At 44.8% G+C, this 13,816-nt stretch overlaps 2 protein-coding genes across 3 annotated transcripts; both read right to left on the reverse strand.

The window, feature by feature from the left end:
- Window positions 1-1,592: 1,592 nt before the first annotated feature.
- lrit2 (leucine-rich repeat, immunoglobulin-like and transmembrane domains 2) lies at window positions 1,593-5,415 on the reverse strand. 2 transcript variants are annotated; one of them, XM_088305582.1, is made up of 4 exons: window positions 5,195-5,415; window positions 4,099-4,889; window positions 2,842-3,575; window positions 1,593-2,678 (listed from the first exon to the last, which is right to left on the reverse strand). In XM_088305582.1, the coding sequence occupies exons 1-4, from the start codon at window positions 5,311-5,313 to the stop codon at window positions 2,652-2,654; spliced, it is 1,671 nt and encodes a 556-aa protein (XP_088161708.1). In that variant the 5' UTR covers window positions 5,314-5,415; the 3' UTR covers window positions 1,593-2,651. The 2 variants fall into 2 exon arrangements, with proteins under 2 accessions (XP_088161708.1, XP_088161707.1); XM_088305581.1 differs by having other exon boundaries at window positions 1,593-3,575.
- A 222-nt stretch (window positions 5,416-5,637) lies between these two features.
- Window positions 5,638-12,432, reverse strand: lrit1a (leucine-rich repeat, immunoglobulin-like and transmembrane domains 1a). Its single transcript, XM_088305526.1, has 4 exons — window positions 12,077-12,432; window positions 10,501-10,961; window positions 8,306-8,611; window positions 5,638-7,492 (listed from the first exon to the last, which is right to left on the reverse strand). Exons 1-4 carry the CDS (start codon window positions 12,196-12,198, stop codon window positions 6,438-6,440), a joined length of 1,944 nt encoding a protein of 647 aa, XP_088161652.1. The 5' UTR covers window positions 12,199-12,432; the 3' UTR covers window positions 5,638-6,437.
- Between the last annotated feature and the right edge of the window lie 1,384 nt (window positions 12,433-13,816).

Genomic DNA, 13,816 nt, shown 5'->3' on the forward strand with positions numbered 1-13,816 from the left:
CATGTAAGAGGCAGCCAGGATTACTGCTGCACAGAGGATTACACAGTGGGAAGTTGCAAAAAGCACTGATGCTGGATGCACACAAACTCTGGGCAAGTCTCACGGAGGCCGCTTCATCATGTTTGCACAGAGGGGCCTTGAGATACAGGTGGCCCAACCTGTGCGTTTAACAAGATCTAAAATGGCATTCAGTAGTTTTTTTTCTTCTTTTGACTTGCAATACATGTGCTGTATGGTGGCATGTAAATCATTTCAACATTCCCCCCCCTCCCCACAGGCTTAATGCGAACATTTAAATGAAATTCACGTTTACGTACTAATAGTTAGCATTAATAGTTGTAGTTGTACATTTCTTTATGAAATGGAGGATCATGTAGACAAGTTATTCTTTGTCCTCTATGAAAAATAACTCAAATTTGAGTGACGTACTGTGTCACAATAGTAGAAGAAGAAGTCTGTTCTCCTTCATTTTATCTCTGTGTAACGATATTACACCGTACGTACTGCCACCTGGTGGCCAATGCAGGCACACCTGTAGGAGTAGCACAATGAACTGGATTGCGGCATCAAATCATGAGGCACAAACTGTTTAAAAAAAACTGACATTCCATTCAAGTATGTTATTATTATGTTATTATGGCATGCTTTGTTTTTTTATTAAAAAAATATTTTTGGGGTGACTGGAACTGTTGGTTTGAACAAAATGAAGCAATTCCGTACGATTAAGGTCTGCATGGCGGAGTCCTTTTTGTACCATGTAAAGTTAAGAGCAATGTAACTACACTGCTGTTCTGTAAAATTGTAAAACAAAAATAAATAAAATAAGGCCAATCATTTTTTAAAAAAATGTAAAAAGCCACACTTTCATGTTTGAGCCGCGAAAAGAGCACTAGCCAAAAGCTAGCTTGCAAGCTAACAGGCACTGGTGCTCATCTTGGGCGACGGCCTTGTCTTTGGTGTCACCTGCTCATTCGCAAATTTAAATAACACAGAGCTTTTCCAGGGAAGATCTTTTTTTTTTTTGTAATGTCGGCATCACTCACTAGTATTTATACCACTGGTGCAGGTGTACCTAATGAAGTGTCCATGCAAAGGATTACAACATCATTTGTTTGTCTTACACATCTCTAGGCTTGTCGAGGAGTTGAGTGAAACAACCGGAAAGCTTAAAGAATCCGATTTAGAGAATCAGGAGAGGAGCTACGATGTGAATTTGCTGCTGTTTGCGCTCTAATGTCAAATGAACAATGGCCGGGGACGGCCGCGTACATATGCGACGTGCCATCTGTCCGGCTTTCCTCAGTGCCGATCATGTCCGGCGCGTGTCCGCTGCGGCTGTGCCTTGTTTGTGTTTGTGTGCAGGAATCCAACAACAACCCGCGACGTATTGTAAGTGTGCAGTGACGCAGGCGGGGATTAAAGATCAACTGATGGAACTTTGGCGCACACACACTGTACACACACCAGCTTGGTCACTTAAGACATAACTGATTATCTCACAAAGCGCAGTAAATGGACAACATAACATTTTCTACAAGCGTTTCCTTGAAATGATTATTCAGCGATTAAGTAAAATGAAGATTTCACACGCATACAGTCAATATAATTTTATTCATACATCCCTCTAAATAATTTTTACATGAGTACATGATTGACTCAAACAAATATACAGTGGAGCTTATTTAGTGGAATTTTTGTACAACAAAGTTTTTTTTTTTTTTTATAAATGCCATATGGGAAAATAATATAGCAAAAAATGTCTGAGAATATTTCAGCCATGTTTGTGTCAGAATATTATACAATGGTGCCTTGAGATATGAATTATATTAATTTGTTCATTGACCATGCTGTCTCAAATCATCTTCTTCAATTGAAATGAATGGAAAGGCCATTAATCTGTTCCAGAAACCTCCCACAGCAACTAAAGATTGTTGAAATGTGTGTTTTAATGAGGGGGGGAAATAGCACAGCATATGCTGTCTAAAATCCTTCAAACGTTTTATATAAGTTGATCAAATTAGAAAGAGTTAGTTGAATGGCCATTGCGCTGCTCTTTCTGCGGACAGTCTAAGTCTAAGACATCCTTCTTGTTGTGGAGTTGAATTCACTACAGTCTTTCAGCACTCAAGCTCAAATGTTTGCTCGCAAGTAAAAGCAAATAATTGTCTCACCTCGTAGTTTGAAAAACAAGTCTTTTCATTCTCAAGGCGCCACTATATCGTCATTCAACATGAGTTCCTGGTAAAGCAACTGCTGGTTTTGATTGATTTTTTTTTTTTCTAGAGAAGCTTATACGTCCCAATCGGGAATGTACATTAGCACCCCCACCTCCATAGGTGAAAAGTTTCTGACCGCGAACGAACACCAGCCCCTGCTCCCCATTGACTACCCCTGTCAACAACAAATAGTTTCCAGTCTGCAAAGTATCTGTCCTACTATGAACCGCCCCCTGGTGGGGAAAAAAATGGGGACCACGGCACTAAGCACTGTCGAAACAGCAAATGTGCTATCAAGACCAATTCAGTCACAAAGGCAGCAGGATAATAAACATAGTGATTAATAACAGAATAATATCAGAAAGAGAGAGAAATAGAAAATAATGAAGTACATTTCTACACTGGTGCAATCCCTTGAATAACAATCTTGACCAATCACACCTTCTCAACAAATCTCCCGCCCTAGAACAAAGGAGAGAGTAGAGAATATCAGCAGGGTATGACACGACGTCATCACACTCACAAACTGCTACAAAGTGTTTGGTGCTGTTTAGTATAGTTCTGCAGTGATTCTGCTGTGGTCGGCCTTACTCTTAAGCGGCCTGTCATCTGACCTCCGCCTCACCTTCCTGTCCTCACTGGACTCTTTCCGGACCAGGCCCTCATCGCTGGCCGCTTGAAGGCTGTCGAAGGTGCCTTGCCTCTCGCGCTCCAACCCGGCCGATCCCCTTTCGCTGCGCCGCTTCTTCCAAAACGCCATCAGGTCATCCAGGCAGGTGAACTTGGTGTCGGTGGTGCAGGCGTACATGCCGATGGGCACGGCCAGCACCATGGCCAGGACGATCACCACGATGTGGATCAGCTTCTCCCGCTGCTCCATCTCGGTGATGTCGCTTCCCGTGACGAACACGAGGCACTGGCCGGGCCGCGGCGACTGGTTCTTGAGTGTCACGCAGATTTCGTATTTGGTAGCGGGCATCAGGTCAGAGACAGAGTATGAACGGATGCCAGGGCCTATGTAGATCGTCTCCTTCTTGTCAGTGTTGGCGCGGCCCAAATGGATGGTGAACCACGTCTGGTCCGGGCGGTCCAAGACGGCAAACCATTCGATGGAGATTCCACGCACCGTCTGTTTGGCGATGCGGATGTCGATGTAGACGTTCTCGTCATCCGCCCGGAAGCCGGGAAGAGACGGCGACTGGGAGCCATCAGGAGAGAGGATGTCCACTTGGATGTTGGCCGAGGCATTTCCGATGAAGTTGACGGCGCTGCATGTGTAGACGCCGCGGTCGGCCGCGTGGAGCGTCGGGATCACCAGGAGGGATCGAATGGTGTCTTTATCCACTCTCTCCTGAGACTCTGAGCAGAAGATAAAAAGAATGTCAAATATCTTTTGAACCAGAACTGAGGAATGCCAAGCAAGCAACGAGAAGCAAATTGTAAGTATACGGTGAGCCCCGATATAACACGGTTCATCGTTTGTGCCGCCACTATACGGTGCAGAGTTTTTACCGAGCATCGACAATTTAGAATTTATTGTTACGAGCCTTTCATAAAAATGTGGGTTTTCCATTGTTAACCGAGGATCTGGTTGTCAGGATGTTAAATGAAAGCAAATCCCCTGCAAAAAAATGTAAAGTGCAAGCAGGTTTACTCATGTCGTCCCAACACGGCGGCTGACACCGGCCGCCCGAGCCTACGCGGCGCACTATAATCTGCAACACCGATGGTGTGCGGCTTGGCACATCATCCAGATTGACTCCTCTTAAAGGAAGCTTTCTAGAAGTCTGTGATTAAAATGCGTGCATAAGTATCTAATTTAGCACAAGATATCAGGCGATCCGACAGCGTGAACGTCACACAGCGGATATCACACTCTTACCCTGAAATCCTCTGATTATCTTCAGGCCATATGTCCACCACACCGCAGGGTCCGGCCGGGCCTTGGCGAGGCAGCGCAGCGTGACGTTGGCGCCCAACGGTAGGCTGACGTTGGCAGACGCGGTGGTGACCACGGGCTTTACGCAGGCCTGCAGCTCGACCTCGTGAAAGAACTTGCCCGCCCTAAAGTCCGGCCCGGAGCAGGTCAAGTAGGAGTTCATCAGAATAATCGGAGGGCTGAGGGAGCGGATGAACTCCACGAAGCCCTTGAGGCGGCAGTCGCACAGCCAGGCATTGTCGTGGAGCGCCAGGACGACGTTCGGCCCAGAAGTGCTCGCCTCCTGCTCCTCCGCGCTCTGCATTTTTTGGTACAGGGGCCAGTTTTGGAAGACCTCCTTGGATATGACCGTAAGCCGATTGAAGGATAAGTCCAAGTAAGTCAGATCGGGCAAATTTTTTAATGCCTGCTCCGGCAGAACATCCAGCTGGTTGTGCTTCAGGTCCAAGATTTTTAGGCCCGGGGTGTCCTCGAACGCCGTCCATGGCATGGAACGTAGCTTGTTCCCTTGAAGGCGGAGCTCAGTCAGGTTGCCCAAACCTTCCAGAGCCTTCGAGTTGATCAGGGTGATGTCGTTGAAGTTCAACCACAAGTTCTCCAAGCCGGGCGTTCTGGAGAAAGCCCCGCGCTTGATTTCGGTGAAGTGGGATTTTTCGATTCGGATTTTGGTCATATCGTGGGGAATATTCTCTGGTATGGCCCCGAATGCGTTCTCCTCCATGCATATGAGAGACCTATGAGTTAATTCAAGCATTAATTCTGACCTACATTCACCAGAAAATATCAAAAGACCACTGTAAAATTATTCGTTTCTCTCGTTTTGTTATTCAATTTCATTTTAGTTAAGACTGCTGACAACTACAAAATTCCAAATACAAATATTTTCATTTAGAGCATTACAAATGGAATGGTCGCTTATTTTTTTCCCACAGCTATGTCTGACCATTAATTAGAGATTTTAATATTGGCTCAACTCCATGTTTTCATTGCCACTTTGAAACCGAAACGAGATCTACCTCGGCGAAGATTTAAGTCTTACCTTCCATGACGGTCTTCTATACAGCTGCACCCCCGCAAACACTGAGAAAAACTTTCAGACCCACGGACGTGAAGCAAAACTAGAACTAGCAGGTAACGAATCCTGTCCATAGTCTGCATAAAATTGCCCCAATGGCAGGCAACATTCGTGCTCAAGACATGTCGAGTGAGGCAGACGAGGGAAGCTTATTAGGACTAATCCCCGAGTGCACAACACCTAATTCTTGACAGAGTCAGCAGGTCTGACCCACTATTCGTTTAAGTAGGTGACGCCCACTGATAAGTCGCTTTTTCGTGAGGGATTGCAAGGTGCCGCCGACTGTTAATGTGACCAGGTCACTGACAGATACTCAGTCGGATGCCGTGCCGTTCCGCAAAAATCCAAACTCCATCAGGCACATACAGGAACGTAATGTAGGAACACACACATTGTACAGATCCGTATATAGATATAGAAAAGTTTATTTCGCTCTATTTAAATCCTCAGTGGAATAAATGAATACAGTTACCGGGGTAGTGGTGCCTCTAGGTGGCACAAAAAACAAATACATGGAGAAAGTGTTGGGGAATAGAAATAATTCCACGTTTTATGTACACGGCGTCATAGTTCAGTCCTTTCTGCAATTTGTCTCCAGCTCCAGCTTGTCTACGTTCACCATGCCTGCGTGTGTATATAGAAAAATCTCCTCTGAGAACGTATGACAGATATATACAGAGGCACAGACTTGACCGTATATGTACGTGTACACTGTCCAGAAAAGTATTTACAAATCATACACATACATATTGACAATGGAGTGTTTAGCGTCTTTTTTTTCCCTTTGGGTTGGATTAGACAGTTTTTTCACTGCGCCATGCAAGGTGATATCACCCACTACGGAAATATCCGGATGAAATAAAGTTGTGTGATCGATATCCCCCTATACGGATATTTCCATGATGGTGCAGCGTGCAAAAGTCCTTTGATAAAAATTGGCTCGGGGTGGAGGCGGAGTCGGTGGCGTGATCCAGCGAGGAGGCACAGGAGGAGGGGAATCCCAGGGCAGGTGTGGAGGGTGGCCGGTGGGGGGGCTCACGTCAGGATGCGGCCGGGTGTGAGGATACGGGTGGTGCTGGGGATACGGATACGGGTGGAAGTGAGGCTGCGGGCGAGGATGGAAATGGTGGTTGGGACTGGGACACGGTGGAGGAGGAGGAGCGCGAGGAAGGTGACGCGGCGGAGGAGCCGGAGCTGGAGCATGACGTCAGCAGAAGTACTCATTAGGCTGTCCCTCGATTTTAGCCGTGGCCTCGGAGTCCAGGCTGGAACGGGCCGACAGCAACCTGTTGGACTCTTCCGGGTTAAGTCTGTTCAAGTATTCCCCTTCCAGGCCTTTGGCTTTGGTGCCAGGTGACAAGGTCTCAAAGGTCACGTAGGAATCTTGGATGTCCTTGGATTTTTTCCCCCAGTACTTCTGGATGCGTCTCTTCAGGGCCCCGCAACACACGATGACGGTGAGGGGCACGGCGATGATGCAAGCCACCGTGATCACGATCACGTTGATCAGCTTCTGGGTGCTGGTCGCACTGGCTGCCTCGTCTGTGGAGAAGATGACGCACTGTTCCTTCTTGGGGATGAGCCCCCTCACGCATACGCAGGCGATGTACTTGGTTCTGGGCACCAGGCCTTCGATGGTTACTCTGTTCTGGCCGGCGCCCACGTTGATCTTCCTCATGTCTCTCTCGCCGAACACGGCATACAGCACGCTGAAGGCGGTCGTGTTCTTGGCCTTGGGAGCTCTCCAGTTGAGCGAGATTGTATTGTCCGTGTCACCGACTACCTTCACTGAGCGGACCACCCGGTCCGGGTCCTGCTGCAGAGACGAGGTGTTTGCAGCCAGGTTGCTGAGGTTGGTTTTCTCCAGATCCAGCAACGTGTCTGCATTAGATGACGCAGCCGGGTCCGGGGAAGGAGTGGGACTGTCCGGACTTGGGTCAGAAATTTCCGGTGGAAGGCCAGGATCCACTACCGGTGGTGGGGACGAAGGAGTCGAGGTTGGCACCACGTATCGGGCCACCAGTTTCTCCTGGTAGGCTGCTTTTCCAACGGGGTGGGTTTTTTTTACTTTGGCTTTCTTCTCGCTGTTTGTTTGATTGCCTTCTGTTTTTGGAGAATTCGATACCACTAAGGAAATGACAGCTTCGGCGTTCCCGGCATAGTTTGTCGCCTTACACATGTATTTCCCAGAATCGCGATAAGACACGGCTGGAACGCTGAGGATGGACCAGGTGATTCCATCTTTGGACGTTTCCTGCTGGACTGTGGGAGAGAAGACATGCGTGTTAGGTTAGGTTCTCTTTTGGCTAAATTTAAATTTCATAAACACAGGGCAGCTCAGTGGACTTGTGGTTAGAACAGTCTTGAGGGTTAGTTCTTTGTGTGAATTTTCTACTTTAGTTTCATCCCAGATTCCAAAACATGTTAGGTTTATTGAAAACTCAAAATCGCTTGTCTAGATGTGCCCTGCGCTTGAATGGCTGCTTGTACCCTGTCTCTTCCCCAAAGTCATCTGGGATAGGCTCCAGCAAACCCATAACTCTTATGAGGACAAGTGCTACAGGAAATTGATGGATTGGTGTTACAAACACTTATCATGGGTGTGGAGAGATTGTTTAGTGCAAATGCAGGGAAAGCATTGTAGAAGATCTTTGGTTCTGAGAGTCCCCAAGCCCCGGTCTACAACCCGGTTCTGGTCCATGGGCAGACAGAAAAAGACGAAAAAGAATAATAACAATTTTTCCCGTATTTTTTTTTGTCACGCCAGGATGTAAAATGTAGTATTTTACTGTAATTGCCTGCAGTTGCCACAAGATGGAGTTAAAGGCCTATGTTTGTCGAAATGAAGCCACTCAACTCACTTCAATGGTTCTCTTTGACCCAGGTGCCACCAGGTAATGCAAAAGCATTAGTCTGTGAATCACGGAATGAAGATTTTGGAAGAAAAAAATATGCAACTTGGCGGATGCTCACCCCAAATATGCCGGGGGTGACTGTATTAGGAACGCGACATCACGCCAGCCTGGTTTTGTAAATTTCAAGTCATCTTCATAGCGAAAAGGTCCACCGACTCACCCGTTCCATTCAGGACTCGCTTATCCGCCCTCCGCCACGTCAGATCAGGAATTGGCACCCCGATCGTCCCGCACCGGAGCAGCACGTTATTCCCAACGGCGCTTCGAACCCGCGCCACAGCCGTGTGAATTTGCGGGGGCTGACAGCGTCGCAGCTCGGCGTCACTAAACAGAACGCCCGACACGCTCTCGGGGGCCGAGCAACGCAGCCTGGTGTCGATTAACGCCACAGCCAGAGAGGGAGACTTCTGGAACTGGACCAGGTCGTACAGGCGACAGTCGCACGCCCACGGGTTGTCATGGAGACCTGAAGGGGGGAAGGTTTACAGGTGAGGAAAGTCGGTGCGACGCGATGGAGGGGCCTGCAGGTGGCCAATGTGCAGGATGTTAATCTTGTAAGAGGATTAACATTTAATTCATAAACTACATCATGAGCATGACTATGGCAATGATGATGAGGAGGCGGAGGATGGCGATCAAGGTCAGGTTCTGCTGCCCTTGACCACATGGGAAACGCAAACAGCTGCTCTCGGTATTGACTTAAATTCGATAAGTGTACGTAAAACATGTCACAGATGCAACACAATACTTTAGATGCAGCTCTTAATAACATGAAATAGAATCAGTTTCCTTCCAGTCGCAAATGTGTTTTATAAGCCGACATGCAGGATTTTTAGAAATTGTACATTTGTTTGTCACAGCAAAGATAAGATTTCTTATGTGCCAATGATGCAGAACTATTAAATGCTCTTCGACAAGCTGGAAAAATTGACAATAAATCTGCATTTCCACCTGTTGCCACTCAGAAAAAAAAAATAGAATTGCTGCGTGGTCAACTAAATTGGCCCCGATTTTACACTGATTCGGTCAAATAGTGAAAAGATGGTCATCACTCCAAAAATGCCACCACTACATCACGCAGCAGTGAACTTCAACAACAACAAAAGGCCAGGCGTCTTTTTTGATTTATGTTCATTGTTTGTGCAGCTCATTTTCCAAATTTTTGCTAACCTTGAGCGGACCCTGTGCCTTAAATGAAAACATGAAATCATAAATAGGAGCAAATGTGGCGAAAAAAATGACCGCACTCTAAATTAAAATCTGTTCATTTGTCAACCCAAGTCAAAGGTTGCTTGAGTTAGGTCCGATTTCTAGGTCATATTTCTGAGAGTAGCCAAATGGCTGATATGGTAGCCCAGTTCCTGGGTTGTTTGTGTTGGGTAACTTTTTGGGGTCAAATTGACCCAAGTGGTGTTTCGTTCCTTTTTGGCAAATTAATTCGGTTCAAATGATTCTTTTTTTTTTTTTTACCCAATTATTTTTCGAGTCTAAATTTCGCCAAAGTTAAGTGAAATGAAGTTGAAATTTAAAAAAATAAACACCATATTGTTAAATGAATACCAAGTTTAAAAACTCAGATGGCGTTCATTTTAGTATTCAGCTATGAAATGCATTTTTGAAAGTGAGCGTTTATGCACTTCTGGATCCATTTGGCGACTGTATTGTCGCATGCGCGGCTTTTTTTTGAGGAATGCTACTTTGTCTGAGTCTTGGAGGAGTACTTTATCGAAAAGAAATGTCCCTCACGTGGACATGGCGTGCATGAAAAGAGAAAGCTCCATCTTTGTTTCTTTTGTTTTCCTAGAGGTCCCGGAAGTACATAAACACGCCAAAAAACTTAATTTCGAGGGAATGCAAATGTTTTGGTTTTTTTTCCTTCCATGTCACCTGAGGGGCTCAGTACCGAGACGGCTGGGATGGACTCCAGCACTCCCGTGACCCAAGGAGGACAGGAAGGAAGGACAACCGCTTCATGAAATGGATGGCTACACATCAGGTAGGATATTACTTGACCACCGCTTCCTCGTTTGTCAGTCCGAGTTCTTCTTTGATAGGCTACGTTTCATCATGTCACAGTCTGCCAAGTCAACTAACTCACGAGATCACAAAGATTTTGGGTTGTCAAAATTGAGCAAGTTCATGATTTGTGATTGTCAGCCTTGACTGGTTTTAGACCCTATTATCGGTACAAATTCACTCTTAACGCAAGTCACATATAAAGATAATCTTATAAGACAATTTTGTAAGACATAAGATTGTCAAGCGTTTGATGTCCTCGGTTGGGAAAATTCAGAATAAAAAAAGCCAATTGTGGTGCAATCATGCACAGTGGAGGATGCCAGCACGTGTCCTTACCCAAAATCATTTTGGAGCTTTCAGGTCCCTGAGCGGGTTTGGCCGCCAGCCAGTTGGCCAGCACGGCGACGGGCAGCGTTAGCAAACTGTTGCTGGACAGGTCAAGGTAGGTGAGATTCCTGATGTGTGCGGTGGCCTCCGCGGGAAGCGAGGTGAGCTGGTTGTTGTGCAAGTCCAGAAGTCTCAGACTGGGCATGTCGCTGAGCGACTCCCAGGGGAAGGCGGCGAGCGCGTTGCCGTCCAGGCGCAGCTCCTCCAGGTTGAAGAGTCCGCGGAAGCTGTCGGCGCCCAGCACGGACAACGCGTTGAAGGACATCCACAAGAACTCCAGACCCGAGAGGTAGTTGAAGGCTTCGCTCGGTATCCGCTGGATGGCCGTCTTCTCGATGCGGAGCTTGGACGTGTCCGATGGGAACCCGACAGGCACAAGCGAGATCTCGGGGTCGTTGCAAATCACACTCCTGGGGAAGAGAAATGCACATAAAACAAAACCAAAAATGTCATTATAATAACTGGAGACAACATTAGGTACACCAAAACAATCCAGTTCAATAATGCGAGATAGTTCACTAAGATTCTGTAAGATACAATGAGGTATGATACGCTGAGATATAAATTACGATTACAGACAGTAAAATACAATTTGCCGGGATACCGTTCGATATGAGATGCTGAAATAAGGTTACGCGATGATAAGATACGATCCGCTGGAATATGATGATATAAAATGATCATTCAATTGAATATGATGACATACAATATGCTCAGGCGCAATACTCGCACGATACGATACACACAAAGCTGCGGTACAATACACTAAGATCAAACTTGAGAGGATAATATACGGCAAACGTATTTTTTCTAAACACTTATCTCATTTAAGTAGCCACTTTAGCCAGACCTAAAGCTCCACACACTTGTGGATTTCTTTCTACGTGAAAATTAAATAGTCTTGTTGATATTTTTTTTTCTATCATAAATGTACATTTTTTTTTTAGTTTGGAGTAACCTGTTTTGTTTTGTTTTTTATTAATCACCATTTTTTTTTAGTCTATCAAGCTATTCATTTGACTTCAATTTCTTAACTTCCAATTTAAAAGAATAACATAAACCAGAAATATCAAGGTGTTCTAAAAGGTTTGACTGCAGTGTGTATTGCCGGAAATTTTGTATTTGTAATCGTAAGTGTGTGTATGCAATATTTTAATCCAAGTGTCTTTATGCAAAAATAAGGAAAACGTTTCCTCATATGTCTTGTTTTGGAGATTTTCAGTGGCAAATCATAATTTGTGCTCCGAATGCTGTATGCAGAGGAGAGAGGTGGTGGTGGGAGGGAAAAAACACACTCCAAACTTGATTTAAAACGCACTGATGGCGATCTTGAAAGTGCCTTTAAAGATAATCCTGAATTAAATAAAATTGGACCAACATGCACTCCCTGATTTATGTTTGGCCGACATTAGTCGACCTCCCAATCAAACGTCCAAATGTCGCACATAAAAAGACGCGCGCGTGTGCGCAAACGCGCGCCAAATCAGCCTCGCACCAAATCCACGATGTGAGCACTTGCCCTTACCTGGCCTTGGAGCCATCACTCAGGTTGTGGTAAAAACAGCTGCACTGGGACGGGCAGCTGCTCACCGGGGAGAAAAGTCCACCCGTGGCCGCGTAGAGCCCCACGACCAGGACGAGGAACATTTTGGCCCACTTTTACGCAGCGCGCCTAACATGCATTTGCACACTCTGCATCCAACTTTTGCCCCTCTCATCTACGGGAACATCATCCGCATGGCTTCTCTCCACCACTCCGCTGTCCCATAGTGATCAGACTGCATATGAGTCCCCAGATAAAAAGGATAGACGAGGATTAGTGCGGGGACTGGCGTTCTTTTCATTTGGATGCGTATATTGCATCCCGCAATCCGATAGGCTGCGCAGAGTCGTCCCCTGTTTATTATCACACACACTTCCGAAATGGTCATAATCCTCTGTGATGTTTGGATGACCCCTCCAACCCCCCCCCTTTTTTTTTTGCCCACAAATGTAGTTTGTTCATTTGAGCCGTGCCGTGACTGTTAATCTGCAAGTGGACGCCGCTGCGTTTTACCACAAGGTGGCTCCTACGCATCACAGCCGAGTGGCGCCACTGCACATTTTGGGTTTGGTTTGTTTTATCAATGTGCCCTTCATATGTCATTGCAGACAAAGGAGGACCGTTTTTGCCAGAAAAAAAAAAAGCATAAAGTCATGAGACATTAAATCATTACAATAAATCCGATTAACGAGATACTAAATAATAATTATGAGATAGTATCTCAAAGATATTATCTCGTAATAATGAGATATTAAAAGTGCTTAATATGAGATATAACTGGAAAAAAATGTTTAATTCGTCACAACTTTTTTTTTAGCTTTGACTCATCAAATAATTAATTAAGTGCAGCTGCTGCAATGTTTTGTTTGTTATTACTTTGTGTACATAAATTATTTGAAGTGGTCCTAAATATGATATGAATTAATCAGCTTTATAACTTAATGCAAATAAACTTTTCGATTTCCTATTTTTCCTTTTCTTTTTTTTTTTTTTTTTTTACTTTCATGTAAACAAAAAAAAAATTGGGGATGTTGGAGCAATCTTTGACCAACGTCACGATATCACCATAAATTAGAAGTTACTTTGAATGAGAAAATGATATTGTCACTCGGGGCTGTACAATGAATCAAAATTCAATCACAATTACGATTATTACTCTCAACGATTACAAAATTGGCGTGATCGTAAAAAAATTATTATGATATACAGTATATACAGTATATATATTTCTAAGTGGAAAAATCCGGGTCAGTTCATGCACTCAAATCTATTAAATCCAAAAATTATTATCCGGTTCAAACCGTTTGTGCTAATTACAATCATTAAATAATTATTTCAATAAAATTATATTATATTAAATTACATCCCTTGATCACAATTTTAAGACAAACAACAAACACTTTTAAAAAATACAGTGAAAGCTTTTGTTTTGAGTCTGAACTGGAAAGGTCTGAGATACGAGTTGAATAATCATCAAAAATTCATAATTTTATTTTAGTGGCTAATAGTCCGGAAAATACGGAAGATGACAAAAGAGAGAGAAAAAAATGCTCTGTGTAGCCACTGGGTGAAAGGAGACTTTGGATATAAACTCAATAACCTATTTGGCGACAATCCCGGGCTGCTTGTGCAAAGTGCTTCCGACTGTCAAGCTTTTGTTTCATTCTAAGAACTTTGCGTATTTGTAGTACCTGGACTTCATACTCGTAAGACCTTCACGAA

Source organism: Idiotropiscis lumnitzeri, chromosome 9 (assembly GCF_059441095.1).
Source record: "Idiotropiscis lumnitzeri isolate Australia: NSW breed Sydney's pygmy pipehorse chromosome 9, RoL_Ilum_1.0, whole genome shotgun sequence".
In the NCBI taxonomy this organism is placed as follows: domain Eukaryota; kingdom Metazoa; phylum Chordata; class Actinopteri; order Syngnathiformes; family Syngnathidae; genus Idiotropiscis; species Idiotropiscis lumnitzeri.